Below are 18,459 nucleotides of genomic sequence, written 5' to 3'. Positions count from 1 at the left end.
CCCAGCTGATCAGGTATTGAACTAAAATTCTGTGATATGTGGTTATCTGCCCACACAGCCGATATACAGTGGTGATATAGGGACAGGAAAACTGCAGGAAACACTTCCATTCAGAAAGGGAAGAATCAAGTCATTGGTCTTTTATGAAATGACAGTTATGAAATGTCATTAGGGAGAACATTTGAAGGCCCCCTACTCTGAGAGGGGAGTGTTCTTTGTAAGACTGATTGGGAGAGACTCCCCAATTCATCGCTTTCCATGACCCATGGCCCCATCCCTGGTTTTTTGTTTTTTGTTTTTTACCTTGATAAATACAAGCAATTAGTAACTGCTCTTCAGCTAGGGCTTCAAACTTGGTACATTTCCTGCCTCCTAAATTACCACATGAGACAGTTTTAACAAAAGGATTAGCATCCTTCCAGCCTCCAGTGTCAGTTCCCCAGCTACTTTCCTATCTTGACACCACCATCCATCCAGCTATTCAAAGCTGGAAACTTGTGGGGGTTTTTTTTTGTTTTTTTTTTTGCGGTACGCGGGCCTCTCACCGCTGCGGCCTCCCCCGTCGCGGAGCACAGGCGGAGCACAGGCTCCGGACGCGCAGGCCCAGCGGCTATGGCCCATGAGCCCAGCCGCTCTGCGGCATGTGGGATCCTCCCGGACCAGGGCATGAACCCGCGCCCCCTGCATCGGCAGGCGGACCCCCAAACACTGCGCCACCAGGGAAGCCCTGGAAACCTGTGTTTTTATCCCTGACTCTTTTTCTCTGTCATCGTCTACATCCAATCTGTAGATCCTGCCAGTGGATTCCATCAGTTCTCTGTCAGTACTAGATTTTTTTTTTTTAATTAACAGCTCTGTAGGTTTTTTAAAAAACAACTCATTTAAAAAATTTTTTATTATTTATTTCTTTTTTTGGCCATGCTGCACGGCATGCAGGATCTTAGTTCCCCAACCAGGGATGAAACCCGTGCCCCTGGCAGTGGAAGTGTGGAGTCTTAACCACTGGACCACCAGGGAAGGCCTACTACTAGATTTTTTTTTTTAATTTTTAGTTACACACAAAGCTTTTACCATAACTCAGACACTCTTATAATTGCAGTCCTCCTAACAAATCTGTGAAGTTATGGTCATTTTACAAATGAGGAAAACTAAGGCATGGAGAAATTAAGTAACTTGCCCAAGGCATAAAACTCTTAAAGGACAGAACTGGGATTCAAATTCCCAGTCCATGTACTTAATCACTCACTATACCCTGACCTGAGGCTGTCCCTGCATATCTGACTTGGACCACCTCGATGACTACCTGTGCTCCCCTGAAGGTCTTAGCAGTTCACCAACATCCAGTTCAATATCTCTGAACATCTGCATCCTCAGTTCGGGGGAACAGCAGTTGCTGACATTCTCCCAAGTGGTCCTACTCCCCTGAGACACCTCCTGCTTCTGCTCTGTGTATCAGGCTCTGGACTCTGGCCTCCTCCCAGACTACCATCCCAAAGCTGTCACTCCTACCCCTGACAAAGACCTGGATGGATCACACTTATGTCAATGGCTTGGGATAGCACAATGAGCTAATATAACCATTTGTTGTTGACTGACATTGTGCACAGAAACCTGTCTATTATCCCAGTAAGGAGATTCTTAGAGGCATCCCCAACCTTGTTCTTCCTCTTTCTTGGGTTTTCCAAACTAAAACTCCTTTTCACTGTTGATGAAAAAATTAATCAGTCGATTCAAGAAAGAAATAGAAAATTTTATTCAAGCCAAATTGAGGATTATAACGTGGGAACTGCCTCTCAGAAAGCCCTGAGAACTCTTCCACCCGTTAGAGGTCAAAGCACAGTTACATAAGTTTTTGAAACAGAGGGCTGTACAATAAATGACATACTATTGACAGTTTACACAATCCAGATCATGCATACCAGGTGAGTAGTGGGTCATGGGTCATCATGGCCCCTTACAAGATTAAGAAGAAAGGTTATCTCAAGGAGTTGTGACCCTTGATGAGATTAAGAAGGAATGTTATCTCCTAAGGAGGTCTGGTTAATGCAGGTGCATAACACACACTAAAGGGGAGGGAGGAGGCCCAAATTTTATGTTTAACGTTTTCTTGTCTTGCCATAAAATACGGATTTTATTTCATCATCACGTTGTTATCCATAGTGTGTGGCTTTCTCTTTCTCCTTCCTCTCTTATACCCTTCTTTGTCCACCGGAAATAAGTCCCTCCAAGTGTTTTTTAAATAGAAGAACCATTCCTAGTCTAGTTGGATTTGAGTTAAATTCAGACATTCCAACTTGACTAAGATTACTCCCCACCAACCTTATGTTTTTCTCCAGGCCAGCTGCCCAACAACACATCTTTAATGCTTGCCACACATTGTAAGAAGTAAATGTCCCCCTGATCACTGGCCTCTGCCTCTTTCCCTGTATTCGGTATTACTGATAATTTTTTGTTTATCTTTCAAGAAATGTTCTCCCTTTTACGGTATGGCCAATGTTCTATTTTATTTATTTATTTTTTTGGCCGCACCATGCGCACAGCATACAGAATCTTAGTTCCCCGACCAGGGATGGAACCCGTGCCCCCTGCAATGGAAGCATGGAGGAGTCTTAACCACTGGACTGCCAGGGAAGCCCTAAGGCCAATGTTTCTTTTATTTCTGATTTTACAGGAAAAAAATGGGTCATACTATACAATTTTGCACCTGGCTTTTTTCTCTTGGAGCTCCTTCCACATCAGCATATAGAGATATACTTCATTTTAAAAAATGGATCCTATTATACATATATATCAGAGTTTAGTTAGCCACTTTCCTACTGGTGGACATCTCAGTGACTTAGTTCTATTATTTTGGCATAGGATTCTGCAAATGGACATCCTTCTCCGTATTTGTCTTTCAATATTTATTTATTTTGGCTGCACTGGGTCTTAGTTGTGGCATATGGGCTCTTAGTTGTGGCATGCAGACTTCTTAGTTGCCACATGCATGTGGGATCTAGTTCCCCAACCAGGGATCGAACCTGGGCCCCCTCCATCAGGAGCACAAAGTCTTACCCACTGGACCACCAGGTAAGTCCCTCCATGTTTGTCTATTTTTTAAACTTATTTATTTATTTATTTATTTATTTTTGCCTGTGCTGGGTCTTCTTTGCTGTGCGCTGGCTTTCTCTAGTTGCGGCGAGCAGGGCTACTCTTCATTGCGGTGCGTGGACTTCTCATTGCAGTGGCTTCTCGTCATGGAGCACCAGCTCTAGGTGCGAGGGCTTCAGTAGTTGTGGCTCGTGGGCTCAGTAGTTGTGGCACGTGGGCTCAGTAGTTGTGGCTCACGAGCTCTAGAGCACAGGCTCAGTAGTTGTGGCACACCAGCTTAGTTGCTCCGGGGCATGTGGGATCTTCCTGGACCAGGGATCAAACCCGTGTCCCCTGCATTGGCAGGCAGATTCTTAACCACTGCCAGTAGCAGTGGCCAAGTTTTGATAGAGCCTTCCATGTTACACTCCTATCAAGCCAGTTTAAGAATTTAGCATGTCACTCTCTCCCCTGCTAAAAACCTTTCTCCCGGGGCAATGTAATGCAAAGAATTTGAGTTCTACCGCCTAGGTCCACAAGGCCTTTAGCCAATCTGGGCCTCATTTTTTTTCCTGCCTGTAAAGTGAGATTATAACCAATCTTGTATCTCAGGGTGGTTGTGAGAATCCGGAGGCTGCATTCACCAAGGGTCAGCTCCAGAAGAAGCCTGGTTGTCTTTCAGTTTTAGAGTGTCCCAGGGCACGGGCCAATAGCTCAGGCTGAACAGGCTAAAAGACCCCCTACTCTCGACTTGTAAATGAGGCAACTGAGGCACAAAGAGTACAAGCGGTTTGGTCAAAACCACACAGCGTTGGCAGTAAAGCCGGCTCTGGCGGAGTCTGAGCTGCTGCCCTGGGGGCTGCGCACAGCTGAAGGTACTCAGCCAGGAGGTCGGGCTTAGCTCCTCCCCTCTACCCTAGTCCTCTCCCTCAACTGCCCCCCGCCCCGCCCCTACGCACAAGCTCGAGCCCACTCCTCGCTTGCTTTGAGTTCGACCCGAGCCCCAGGGGCCGCAGCGAGAAGGAATCATTCCTGAACAACTAGAGGCAGCTGCGGCCGCTGTCAGTCTCGGCACCAACCGGGAGTGCCAGGGCGCTGGCGCGTCTTGGGCTTTGAGACTCCGTGTCCTCCCTCCCCGCTGGACCTCAGGTGGTGCGCCCTCGGAACTCGCCTTTTGCGCCCAGTGACTGTGAGTGGGCCGTACATGCAGAGACGGCAGACAGGTGCGGTACAGCCATGTCACATGCATGTATTGCGTGGTTCAGACATCCTTGTGTGAAACGTGTGCGGTGTGGTGTGCAGACGTAGAGGTTCACAGAGTACGGCGCTCCTCGTTCCAAGAGCGCCAGCACTTCCGGATGGTACTCTGAGGCCTCTCTCTGCCTTCGCCCGGACTGTCGCAGCAGCCTATCCGGAGTTTGCGCCTGAGTGACTCCGCCTTAGCTCCTCCCCCGCGATTGAAATCCCGCCTTCGCCCCGCCTCTGCCACACTTTACGGCCCCGCACGCCACTTTTGCCGCAGACGCTCCTGCTGCCGCCGCTGCTGAAGGCTGCTGCCGGTGAGGTCAGGTGAGGTCAGGTGAGGTGTGGTGTTGGGCCGGTAGCGCTGGCGACCGGGTAGAGGTGGAGAACAGGGCTGCCGCGGGTCGGCGGGGGCGGTGGGTCACCTGCTGCTTTGTTTCTTCAGCTCCGGTCCCGTCCGCACTGCCGCAGGGAGGCCGCCCCGGCGAGCCGAACCAATGCTGGATCTGGAGGTAGTGCCCGAGCGCTCTCTGGGAAATGAGCAATGGGAATTCGCTCTGGGTGAGTATGGGGTCCTCCCTCACGACCCTACTCGCTGATCCTTCCTTCCTTCCTTTCTGGCCCTTCCCACCTCTGGGCTCTGCTCCTTACTCCCCTGCGCCCGCGGCTCCTCGGCTCTTTGGAGCTCCAGCCACTAGATGCCCGCTCCGACCGCCCCGGTTCGGCAGCGTGCCGCTCTGCCAGGCCCTGACGCCCTTGCATCAGGCCTCGGCGGGGCTCCTCCTGGGGCAGTGCTTCAGTAATAATAACAATAACAATGGCTGACACGCCCCAAACATTGATTCAGGTCCAGGCCCTATTCTCTTCTGCATAATTATCTCAAGTATGCCGCCGGGGTCGCTACTCTTGTTATTTCTATCCCCATTTTACAGACCAAATAACTAAGAAGTGACTGACACCCTTAAACACCGCCACAGTGGTCTGTCTCCCTTTGCTTTTCTGGGCTGTGGGTAGCCTCTAGGAGAAACCCAGGCACTGTTCTCATCGTCAGATGTCGGGGATCTGGCCAAGGGAGTTAAGGAGGGTTTGTGTGTGTTAAAGGAACTTATGACTAGCTTCCTTCTCGTTTTTAATGTGGTTGATGTGTGGTGTAATCTAAACCCAGACCTTAGCCGAGAGAGTTAAAGGTTGAATGAAATAGGAGTGCGGGGAAAGTAACATTTAGCTTGTAGAAAATGCAGGTTAGCCATCTTGTGAGTTTTGGCCCATTTTTTCCCTTTCCTCAACGTCACTACCTTTATGTGTACAATCATTTGCATTCGGTAACCCCAGAGGGTGTTTACTTTTATGTTCCAGCACTAGGAAGAGGGGGTGGGGAGTGGGGGTGTCTGTGCTGTTTGTTTGTGCAGGGCTGAACTTTTGTCACACTAATTTGGGCTACTGGACTGAGGCAGCTGCTCCATTGGGCTATAGCTTATCCTTGAATCTGGAAGACTCGTGTCTATGGAGATAGGGTAGTTGAGAAACTGCAGAACAGATTTGCTGGTAGGACTCTGCTGGTGCTCAGTGTCTCCGTGAACTGAACACAACAATCCTCCTCTGGGTTGCAGGAGCCAGTTTTATTGAGAATTTTCAGTCACCTTCTCTCGTGACATTGCAGCTTCTTGTGAAGCACCAAGAACTTGATTGAGAGGCTAATAATAATATCTTTGCCGCCAGGCCCATTTGTCATGCTGATGCTGTTCGGCTTCTAGTTAGGAAAGAACCTCCCCTAACCACAGCTTATGCTCATACCAGCACTTCACAGGGTGGAGTGAAAACTGTAACTATAGCTTCAAACTGTGCTTAATGGTGTGACCAGGTTGTGGATCTCTGTAGTGCAGTCTCTGGGTCAAAAGTAGTGATTAGGATATCATTTGAGATTTCCAAAAAATTGGGTGGGAGAGTAAGGTTTCTTCTGTCAACTGTTGCTTTGATACCTTAACCCCTACTCCTAACTTTGCCAGTTTCTAGGAATTAAGGATTTGGGTAGTTCTTTTAGGCTGTCTAAGTAGCAACCACAAACAGTGAAAAGAGCATTTTTGTACATTGGGCCCAGAATTGAACTTTGAGTGAAAGCTTAGTTCCTCGGGGAACTAAGATCCCACAAGCCGAGCAGCATGACCAAAAAAAAAAATTCATATTTTTGAATTGTGTCTGCCTGAGATATGGTGGTCATTTAACTTCCCCAAGCTTTTTATAAAAAAGTAATTTTTCCCTCTTTCTCAATCTTCTTCCCAGCCCTCAACACATTTAAACTGCACTTGAGGCTGATAGGTAGGGATAGGTCTAGTAAGTGGATCTGTGCTTTAGAATTACATTCTTAGGCTAGACTAAAGTCACCACAACCCTGTAAGGTAACCTCCATTTGCCAGATGAAGAACAGGCTCAGAAAGGCAGAGAGGAGAAAAAGAAGCCTAACAGGGATTTTCTGCTTCTCACTGCTCTGTCCTTCTGAGTATGGGCTCAGCTTTCCAGGTCTCCAGGTTTCTTTTTGGAATCTGTGCAAATGCAGATATATCTAGCCCTTGCCATCATCCACCTGGCACAGTGAGGAGCTGCATCCAGCTTTTTGGCTGCCTTCCTGGCCTTTGTGTACTCTTGGCAGATTAGGGAAATGCCAACAACACAGAGACAGGAAAGCCTAGGCAGAGAGGAATCTCTGAGAGTGCCACCCATGGGTTGACCAATGGTGGAATAAAGGCAGTGCAAACTTGAAATGTTTTCAATGAGACTTGCAAGATGTATTGGTATGGAGACATATCTCTAAATTTGTTTTTAAATTAATCTTGAAAAAAATTGATAACTAACAAGGACCTACTGTATAGCACAGGGAACTCTTCTCAGTACTCTGTAATGACCTATATGGGAAAAGAATCTAAAAAAGAGTGGACATATGTATATGTATAACTGATTCACTTTGCTGTACAGCAGAAACTAACACAACATTTTATATCAACTATATTCCAATAAAAATTTTTTTTTAAATTAATCTTGAAAATGCCCAAGCAAGGTAGATTTAAAGGGTCACTGGAGAATGGTCTTCTCTGAGATTACCTTGTTCCAGAGAGACTGGGGGCTTACTCTATTGAAGGGTCATTATGTGGACTCTGCTTATAATCATTGAAAATTGAGTAAGAAGTGGTCATAAGCCCTGAAGAGCTTAGTCTAGTGGGAGGGAAGGAGTACAGAAATAGTTCATTTTATTATAATGACGTAGAGGTTGTATAGGGTGCTGTGGAAGGGGAGAAGAGACTTGACCTGACCTGGGAGTTCAGAGAAGGCTTCTTATTAATCTGTAGGAACCAATACCATTCCTGGAGCCAGTGAGCACCAGGAAGGCCCTATCAGAAGTCTACTGCCAGATTTTTCAACTATACTTCCATAGACATAAATCTTCCAGTCAGGTTTTAAAAAAAAAAAAAAAAAAGTGGGAAAGATAGACAGTGTGGGGAGCTGCAAGCAACTTGGTATTTTAATTAGAGCGTGATGTACTAGTGGAAGAAGATCAGATCCCCAGATTCCCTATTTGTAGTTAGCTGCCTGGGACACTATCAAAGAGTCTCTGTTCAGTGGAAAAAAGGATGTCTATTAGTAAAGTGTTGTGGGCATGGGTTTAGGAAGAAAGTTTGGAGACTAGATTTGGAGATATGGGTAAGGAAGAGGAATCTAGAGGTTTCTGGCTTGAGTGACTGTGTTAGAGATGAGATCCAGAATACAGAGGAGAGGCCAGATTGAAGAGAAGATTAAAAAGTCACTTTTAATCTGTCAACTCTTTATTTGCCTTTTTTTAAAGGTTTATTTATTTATTTAAAATATTTATTTATTTATTTGGCTGCACAAGGTCTTAGTTGTGCCACGTGGGATCTTTAGTTGCGGCATGCGGGATCTAGTTCCCTGGCCAGGGATCAGACCTGGGCCCCCTGCATTGGGAGTGTGGAATCTTAACCACTGGACCACCAGGGAAGTCCCTATTTGCCTTTTGATATATACAGAAAACAGATTGAGATGTAAGTCAGAAACTAGTTGTTTGGGTGAATGAGGGATGGGCAGAAGGAAATACTGCCCATCATAGAGACTTGGGAAAGTTGGAGGAACAGCAGGAAAGAGTGGTATTGATGGAGACAGGATGAGACTTCTCAGAGGGAGAGGGTGGTCCTAAGGGCCTACAGGATCTATGTATTGTACCTAATTGCTTTATTTCACTCATTCAGAGCTCGACAGGTACATAGAACCACTTACTGTTGTGTGGTGGGCATGGTGATTGAGTGCTGAGGATACAGTCATAAGACAGACATTGTCTCTGTCCTCAAGGAGGCATGTAGGGGAGACTCTTACAGATAAATAAATGGAATGGGAGGCTTCATTAGATAAGGCAGTCAGGGAAGTGAAGTGTGAGCCAAGACCTGAAGAGTGAGAAGAGCCAGCTATGGGAAGAACATTTCAGCAGAGTTGAGTTAGTGCAAAAGCCTAAGGTGGCCAAGAGCTTGATGTGTGCTAGGAACAAAGGGAGGCTTGGTGAGCAGTGGAAAGAGTAGAGGAGGTGGCCAAGGTCCAGAATATTCAGGGCTGTTAGGTGATGGCATGTTGTTTGGGTTTTATCCCCCCGGATTGTGAAACCACTGGAGGGTTATAAGCAGGCAAATAATGAGTAAGGTGTAGGATGTGTAGACTGACCATATACTCCACACCCTTTGGGGGTTTAGGTGACTCTTAGAGCTAGAATGGTGCTCGGGTTTCTTTGCCATATACATGGTTGGTTCCCTTTAGAGACCTTTTGTAGCCTTCCTTTACCAGCAGCTGTGTGACAACTGGTCGTTGGTGGCTGCTTTGTCTCCTCCAGGTGGGTTACTCCCTGGAAGCCTCAGGACCCAGAGATTCCAAGGCCAGGAATTTGATGTGGTTAGGTGCAAAAGAACCGTCCCTCAAGAAACTGGTTTGTGCCATGTGGCCTTCTCTTTCTCAGCACCTGAGGTTATCTGTCTTGCCTACATGGATGTTTGCCCATTCCCTATGGGAGAGACAGCATAGATGCTCCTCCATTTCAGGAATGGCAAAGCTGAATGGTGCATCAACTTGTTCATATTCTCAACAAACATTTAAGTCTCTACTATGTGCCAGGCTCTATGCTATAGAAGGCTGGGAAGTACCTTAAGGTGTGGTTCCCTCCAACTTTCTTCAAACCGTAGAATGGACCATTGAATGAAGGCAGGATTAGATCATTGTTTAAATGTAGATGGGTCACACATTTTTTAACTTTCTAATTCTTTGTGTGTGAGCTCTTTTCTGCACATCTCTCCTGGAATCAGAGGTAAACTGATCTTGAATGTGAGCCACTGTGCTGCCCCAAGGTCATATGGTGGTCCTTCTTCCTTTCTCTTATTACCTAGCCCATAATCCTTCAGTCCCACTAAATAAATGTTTATTCAATAGCCACTGTATGGGTCCCCAGTGCTGGGGATCCAGAGAGTGGTGAATAACACAGACACTATCCTTGCACTCATGAAGCTTTGTTTTTGGATTGTCTCTGTGAGTTTCTTGTTTGAAATATAATGCACTCTGTGAGAACATACTTTTTGCTGTTCCCCATGAGTCCCTGGAATCTTTGAGATGTCATTGGGATCTGGATTTCTTAAACTGGGGGCATATGTAAATTTGTTTAAAATGGCCCACAAGTTAAAAAATCAAGTGTTAAGATTTAGAGGATGTTTGTGGGTTGATAAGTGAGAATCCATTGAAATCCTTCATAAAATAAGTTGATTCTGGTAAATGTGTGATTTTTTTCACTTTTTAAATGAGCCCTTACAAATCATGTGCTCCTGCAGACTAAAAGAGGAGACAGATATCAGAAAGGAAGAGAGGAAGGACCTGTCTAGGTTATATGTAATCATGGCAGAGTGAGAATCAGAACCTTGGCCTCCAGAGTCATGCAGTCAGTGCATTTCTTACTCTATTCTTTGGTTCCTGCTGACTTGCTTTCTCTAAGCCCTTTGCCTGCTTGGGATCAACATGGAAGTCCCCATTTCCAGGAAGTCTTTTATATTTACTCCCTCCCCTTATACAATCCACTTATTCCCTTAGTGCTTGCCGTTAACTTTATTCTCTAGCTCTTACTGCTTATTGAACTTTTATTTACTCAATATGTCCATAGACTTTAGTGGCCTCTGCTCCCACCCCAGGCTTTACTACAGGGACTAATGCCAAGTACAGTGATAGATGCCAGTAAATGGATAGCCCAAGTAACAACACAGGTGTCCTTGCTTTATTTCAGGAATGCCTCTGGCTCAGGCAGTAGCCATTCTTCAGAAGCACTGTCGCATCATAAAAAATGTCCAGGTTCTCTACAGTGAACAGGTGAGTGGTGGCTGATTTGTTTACTGAAATAGCATCCCTACTTAGTGAATCACTTCTGGAGGCTGATGCTCTGGGAGATAATGACTGGCAGGAATTCCTAGGTCAATGCATTTGAATGGGAGAGTCTTCAGCACTAGTCAGTTACCAAGTACATTTTCTTTGATTCTGAAACTTGTGGTTTTGATAATCTAGTGCTGCCAAGCTTAGACGAGCCGTAATAACCAAACTTGGTTTTTTTAATTATGTTTGACTTACCTACTGGCTCTTAAAAGGGACTTTTTCAGTGGGAGGTCACCTCAAGGATTGTCTGGTCTTCTAGGGTGCTTGCCTTCCACTTTCATGTTTAGTCTTTTCTGCTTTGTTGATTGCTTTGGTTTGTGTTCGGGATTGTTGCAGTACAGGTTTCTAGCTAGCACACCATCCCAGACTTGAAAAAAAGCAGGTATAGCTCACCCCTTTACTGAGAATGATCTGATATATGGAAATTACAAAACATTGGCTCCAAGTTAATGGACATGTTTTACTTTTTTTTTTTTTTTTTGGTCTGATTTATGGTAGTCTCTATTAATGTTGTGCCCAGAATTAACCCCTATAGTATAATGTTATATGTACCTACAAGGACCTTTTCAGTTTCCAGAAAGAGTATACTATATTTTAGGTTGGCACTGGAGCAGAACTTTTTGAACATCAGGATTTCTTTTATTAGGTTTTATAAGTAAAGTTAGAAACATTTTTATAGACGTTTAGAAATAAGATTCTTCTTATCTCTAAAAATGCAGTCTCCCTTCTGTTGAACTCACTGGAATCCGTAGTTCTTCTGGACACAGACGCTGTGGAGCAACCTTTGTGGTGCCCTATGTGTCATAAACCTCAGGGAATAGTTTTGATCCTACACAGGCTATAAGATGTTCTCAATGCCTTTTCTGAGACCCTTTTAAGTACCAAAATGATGATTTTATTTCCATTTGTTTCAATTAGTTTCTGATCCTAAAGCAATTGACAGCTTATTTTTGACATGAAGAATGTTGTGGATTAGAGGTGGGTGAGATTTCTGTGAGGCTTCCCAGTTTGGCTTATTGTCAGAGTTGAGCCTGTTACCTATACCCAAACATTATATTTCATAGTACTGTACCCCTCTGCCAGCCTAGTGAGGCCCATGTGAGGGGTCCTTCTGAGACAGGGAATGCTTAATCTCCAAGCAAGTGCTTGGATATTCTTGTGCCTACCACAAAACACAGGACTTGGGCAGAGGTTCGTGGAGCCACAATGCCAAAATGGTTTCTCATTTATTATGTGAAGGATGGTGACTTCCTCTTTTTTTTTTTTTTGACTTCCTCTTTTTTGCACTCAGATCATCCCTAACCTTATTTGACTTTCAGTGTTAGACCATGAGGGACTTACTCAGGACAGGTAGCAGCCATCAAAACAGGGATAATAGGCTTACTTCTTGAGCTTATAGCCACCAGTACATTTAGTTAAATCAGATTTAAGCACCCAAGATTAGATACATTAGAAAGTAGGCTTTAAACTTTCTTAACCAATTATTTTAAATGAAGTATATTTCATATATCACTACCTTGTTGTCTGTCATTCCAGTCTTTGGGTACAAATAGTAGTTTTAACATTAATTAAGCTAATTTCCCCCAGTGTCTTCTAAGCATCTGGAATCATAGGGTTTTGGGGTTTTTTTCGTTTGTTCTATTTATTTATTTGTTTATTTATTTATTTACTTTTGGCTGCATTGGGTCTTTGTTGCTGCATGCGGGGCTTTTCTCTAGTTGCAGCGAGCAGGGACTACTCTTCATTGCGGTGGCTTCTCTTTTTGCGGAGCACAGGCTCTAGGTGCACGGGCTTCAGTAGTTGTGGCACACAGCCTCACTAGTTGTGGCTCACGGGCTTAATTGTTCCGCGGCATGTGGGATCTTCCCGGGCCAGGGCTCAAAACTGTGTCTCCTGTATTGGCAGGTGGATTCCCAACCACTGCGCCACCAGGGAAGCCCCCGGAATCATAGGTTTTTAAATCCAAACCTTGGTTCAGATCTATGCTTTTCCCCATTTCTTGGTTGTCCGACTGTAGCAAGTTAATAACCCGACTGGTTCTCCTTCTGTAAAGTGGATATGGTTTCCTTATAATAGAATAATCTTTTGATGAGGATCAAGAGGAAATAGGCTCTCAGAGCTCTCATATGTTGCTTCTTAAATGTGGGTCCTGTCCTCTTCTGCCCTCCTTCCCTTCCTTTCCCATTTGTGTCTTTGCTTCCCATCATGTGCAGAAAATCATTTGGCCCCATTAAACATTTCAGAAATATCCTGTCTCTAGCAAATCACACCTTGGAAATTAAATGTGCATATCAAGTAGGTCCCATCTTTCTTACAGGGAAGAGATGTTAACAACTAGCAGAGACAGCTTTACTGAACTGGAAAGTACCTGCTTAAGCACCACATAGTACATATGTATTTTGGTTCTGTAGATATAAAGTACTAATAAAACATTAATTGTGAGGATGATTTGCTTGCTTTTGAAAATTGCTTGCTTTTGAAAATTGCTTAGTTATGTCCTGAATTGTAACAATGGCGGGGAAAAAATGATCAGATGTTGGGAGCGTGTAAGAAAATTCAGATACTCCAAGCAAGGATCTTGAAAGATGCTAAAATCTTGCTTCATCCTGCTTACCACCATGGACTAGCCCTCTCAGAAATAGAACTGTGTATTCTGGGTTGAGAATAAGTGACCTAAGGTCAGGGTTCATTATTCCATTATCATGCTTGACACCTAATGGTTTTAGACATTCATACAGACCTACTGGAAAATTACAACATTCTTTCTTCTAGTGTTTGCCAGGCATAATGGTGCCACCTGGGCCTGCTGTCTTGTGAAGCTCAGTGAGGTGGAGGGGAGCAGACAATCTGAGCTAATCTCAGAAAGGTCCTTCTAGAGAATTTTTCCAGTAAGGCCCACACCAGCAGTGGCACCTGGCCTTCCAGCCCATATCTCTGTCTCTCACAGGCATACTTTCATTTACTGGGCCTACCTTGAGAAGCTCTATAAAGAAACTTGTCTAAACCCTTTTGACAACTGTGTGCCAGTTTCAAGAAGGGGCAGGGGTTTGGATGGTGATGGTTTTTTTCTACTTCTGGGCAGCCTGGTTCAGGCATATGGAGAGTCTTCAGACTTTGAATTGATTGCATTGGCACAGAAGCAGGCAGGTGGGGCAGACTTTAGGAAAGAGTACTGTATGCTGAGTGCTGAGCTTGGTGCTTTCTGATCTACTATCTATGTCCTCATAACAACCCTGGAGGGGAAGGGATGATGGTATTCCCATGAAGAAACTAGAGCTCAGAGAAGTTTAGAGAGTCACTTAAGGTCACCAGCTCACCAAGACTCAAGGCCAGCTCTGCCCACTGATTTGCTGCTGCTCCCCTCCCCCCAGGACTCAGAAGGGGCAAATGTAGAAATATGACTCCTTAGGTATTAGACTTGGGCTTTTCACTTTCTGATAGGGGATGGTGCGGGGAGGGAGGGAGGAGTAAGAGTGTCATCTCATACATAATCAGATCACAAGGTACTTCTTTGTCCTGGAATCTGGCATAAAACAGTCAAAGAATAAAATGTGTTTTCCTGTGGGTGGTACAGACAGCCTGGGAGTGAACGGACATAGGTTGAGCTAACATGCATTGACCATTACTTGCTGAGTTTGGATCCTGGCGAGGCCTTTTACAAGGCTTTTATTCCTCATCAACTACTCTGTAGGTTTGACAGCAGTAAACCCATGCTACAAATGTGGACCCGGGACCCTTGAAAGAAAATGGCCTGTATACTCCATAATTTTGGCCTTTCCCCCCAGGTAATAACTCAAAAGGCTGGAAGTAGAGGACACTGCATTCACAAACCAGTTTCTGGCTTCCAAACCTGTCAGCTGTCTACACTTAGATATTCCCTGTACACTGCATTTATGTTATAAGGTTTCAGTGGGTGCTGGTGAGAATACTACATATTCAGAGTGTGTATTTATTTATTATTTTGGTTTTTTGTAGTCTCCTCTAAGCCATGACCTCATCCTTAACCTGACTCAGGACGGGATCAAACTACTGTTTGATGCTTTCAATCAGAGACTTAAGGTAACTATAAATGACGAGTAAAGTTTCACATCAGGCTGATTAACGTGTGACGTTGTGGGATGTTTCTGAAACTCATAAGTGGGAGTAGACTTTTGTGTTTTAGAGACAACCACAATATAGGGAACTGAAGCTGTGCCTGTTCCCCTAAAAAGAGAGAAGCTGGAGGTGGATTGGGATGGTTGGAAAGAGGCTGGGAAGGACTCCAGCCCCAGGCTCCAGAGGTGAAGGGGGAAAGAGTGTTGAAGATTTGGGAACATGCTGTGGGGAGGGGGCTTTTATGTTGAATAGGAAAATGAGAGGAGCTAAGTATTTGGCATTTATTTTATTTATTTATTTTTGGCTGCGTTGGGTCTTCATTGCTGCGCGGGGGCTTTCTCTAGTTGCAGTGAGTGGGGACTTTTCTTCCTTGCGGTGCGTAGACTTCTCATTGCGGTGGCTTCTCTTGTTGCGGAGCACAGGCTCTAGGCACGTGGGCTCAGTAGTTGTGGCGCACGGGCTTAGTTGCTCCGTGGCATGTGGGATCTTCCCGGACCAGGGCATGAACCCGTGTCCCCTGCATCGGCAGGCAGACTCTCAACCACTGCGCCACCAGGGAAGCCCTAGTAAGGTTTTTATATCTTGTTGTTTTGCTTCATTCTTGGGTCAAACAAAAGACTGGGAATGTGAAAAATGGAAACTGTTCTTCCTAAAATGCTGAAGCTTGGACCTTAACACCACCAGCACTGAGTTGATTCTTGAGCCCCTTTAAAAGGGGCTTCCCTGGTGGCGCGGTGGTTGGGGGTCCGCCTGCCAGTGTAGGGGGCGCGGGTTCGTGCCCTGGTCCGGGAGGATCCCACGTGCCGCGGAGCAGCTGGGCCCATGAGCCATGGTCGCTGGGCCTGTGCGTCCGGAGCCTGTGCTCCGCAACGGGAGAGGCCGCAGCAGTGAAAGGCCCGCATACCGAAAAAAAAAAAAGGAAATGTAAACAAACAACTTGCTGGTATGTAGGGTTGTCTTAATTGGCAGTCAAGTGCAGTTTACTAACACCTGTTTCAGTCTACGATGTTTTTAATACACTATTTACAAATGCCTGGACATGAAAGGTTAGTCATGTGACATCAGACTCATGCCTCAGAGTCATAAGGTTGAATGTGGCTCAGGGCAGTGGCATGCCAGAGCCATCCTGGTTAGGTTATATATAGAGTTGCCTTTCCAAAAGGCTTGGAAGACAACATGGAAAAATGATCTGTACGTGGAATAAGAATTCCTCATTTATGATGGTTTTCCAAAAGGAAAGTTTGATGTGAACATTCTTATCCCCACAACACCCTTGCCTCCTCTTGTAGGCTCAGTCATCCTGTCTTTACTGACCAGAAGTTCCACACTGGCAAAGGGTAGAAGGTGGTCTTCAGTGTGGCTTCATCACAAATTAGGGGAAATTAATCTGGAAACACCTTTACAAAGAGTCATTTGTTTTTAACTTGGTAAATCCACTTTAGGAAACATAACCCAAAAAGATTATGGGGAGGGTAGTAATGCCAGATATTTACAGCAGGGCTTTTCATAGTAATGAAAAGCCAGAAGCAACCTAAATAGACAACAGTGGGGGATAGATAGGCAGTCTACCATAGAGTTACAGCATGGTGAGGACAATATTATATATTTAGTGAGCACTTAGTACATGTTAGGCACATGGCTGAGTGTTTCCCATGCATTTCCTAATTTAATCTTAACAAGCCTGTAAGTGGTACTTCTTACCAATGAAATAACAGAGGGACAGAGGATAAGTGGTCTAGCTGACACCAAGCTTTTAACCCTATGTTACCAGAGTGCAGTAACTGGCCACTGGGAATAGAAATGGCTGAGGTTTGTTGATGAGTATGGGAAATAGATGTGATAAAAGCTGAAGAAAATAGTGTAAGCATACTATGCAGAAAAGTGAGGAATGGGAAAAGAGATAGAATAGAACCTTCTCTCTGCCTTCTGTGGGGTCCCTATGAAGAAAGAGGGGCTGGGGCCCTGCCTGAGCCTCTGGAAACTGAGGAAGTAATCCCTCAGGTGCCTTGGTTGGTACCAAGTCTGACCTCACCCATCTGCCTGCCCCTCCATCCAAGGGCTTCAGAAGCTGCTTCTCCCCGATGCTATGTCCTGCAGTTTCCCCATCCTCTCACTCCCTATCTATGAGAGAGCATTATGGAATGAGGCTTCACAAGTCACAATCTTTACAGCCACGTGTCTTCCTTTCCTATCTTGGGTGCTGCCATGTCTTCTCTTCTAGGGAAATCAAGGTCCTTTCCAGCCCAGAGGGTGGAAAACCATGGACTTCAGATTTCCCCAGCTACTTGTCCCTATGGCCCAGCAAGCTCCATAGGTCAAAATCTGCTTGTTGATTCTGGCAAGGGACCCAGAGTGCTGACTGTCTTAGAGTCCTTCGTGTCACAGGTGCCACACCATAAGTGTTGGTGTGGGCTGTTGGCAGGTGAATGATAGTGTCACAGCAAGAATACCCTGGAGGCCCACAGAGTGAGCGATGGGCAGCCCTTGGGGGATCGTTAGCCAGCCATAGTAGTAGCACTCGAAGAGGCAGAGTGCTTGCCTCTGCTATACAAGCAGGGATTCTGGCTGAGGGTTGAGGCCTCTGCCAGCATGGGACCCCGGCCTCAGTAAAATGGCATACCAGTTTGGCATAATACACTGCCATGCCCAGGCTTTCTGAAGATAGTGTCATGAATCACAGCTATTCCCCTGCCCTTGCATGACCTCTCTTGGCACCACTTTTCATATTTTTGAGCTTCATATTGCCCTTAGCTATCTTCATACCCAGCTGACTCCCTGACATGTGTTGTATACCTCCTCTGTACAAACTAATCAGCCAGACCTCAAGGGGCTTAACTCAGTGGTACCAGTGAACAGCATATGCTAATAGCGGTACCAGTGAGCAGCATATACTAATAGTGTAGGAAAGGGTAGATTGAAGTGCTACAACAGCCCAGCAGAGGGAGTGATTCTTAGCAGCAGGTAGGATCAGAATAGCTGCACCTTATAGTGAAGAGGTGCCCAATTTGTGGTTCAGTTATGATTCTCAAACAAAGTTAGAGACAAGTCTGACCAAGAATGAACTGCCTGTTATGTCTCTGTTCCTGTGACAATGCCAGATGCTCCTGTACCCAGTGTCCCACAGCCCTTCCCAGGATGAAGCCCTGATTGTCAGGGCAAACAGACATTGAACCAGCTCTGCTTGTGCTTCTTCAATGGGGGCCAAACTTCCCAGCTATAGGATACCAAATGGTGCTCTAGGCCTCAGCCAGCTATGCTACTGCCTGCCTAGCCCTTGACGCAATTGTCATAAAAAACTTCACAACGCTCATTACTTGGCATCGCTAGTGGCTGAGAGTTCGATACCTTTTCCTTTGTCTCATTCCTGAGTTCTTGACATTTCATCTGAGGCTGAACCTTTTGAAACTTCACAAGGGTCCTGAGGTTCTCCAGGTTTGACCAGATGCTCTTCGTTAGGGATATAGCTGAATATTGTCACACTTGACCTAAGCTAAGGTAATATGACTTGTTTTCTAGTAGGATAGACCTCTCCCTCCATCTTTTTTTGTTTTTGTAAACCACAGTATTTTGAAGCTATTTTTTTTTTTTTTTTTTTGTGGT

General features: G+C 45.3%; 1 protein-coding gene across 1 annotated transcript in view; it reads left to right on the top strand.

Moving 5' to 3' along the window:
- The first annotated feature begins 4,503 nt into the window (after positions 1-4,503).
- Positions 4,504-18,459, top strand: part of PHAF1 (phagophore assembly factor 1) — a 29,177-nt gene continuing 15,221 nt past the window's right edge. The window contains exons 1-4 of the mRNA XM_024733497.1: positions 4,504-4,638; positions 4,757-4,872; positions 10,622-10,704; positions 14,740-14,823. Of these exons, the coding sequence (XP_024589265.1) occupies positions 4,809-4,872; positions 10,622-10,704; positions 14,740-14,823 (231 nt within the window). The 5' untranslated portion in view covers positions 4,504-4,638; positions 4,757-4,808. The remainder of the gene's footprint in view (positions 4,639-4,756; positions 4,873-10,621; positions 10,705-14,739; positions 14,824-18,459) is intronic.

Source organism: Neophocaena asiaeorientalis, unplaced genomic scaffold, assembly GCF_003031525.2.
Source record: "Neophocaena asiaeorientalis asiaeorientalis breed wild unplaced genomic scaffold, Neophocaena_asiaeorientalis_V1.1 scaffold90, whole genome shotgun sequence".
NCBI lineage: Eukaryota > Metazoa > Chordata > Mammalia > Artiodactyla > Phocoenidae > Neophocaena > Neophocaena asiaeorientalis.
This window is presented reverse-complemented; position numbering and strand designations above follow the sequence as displayed.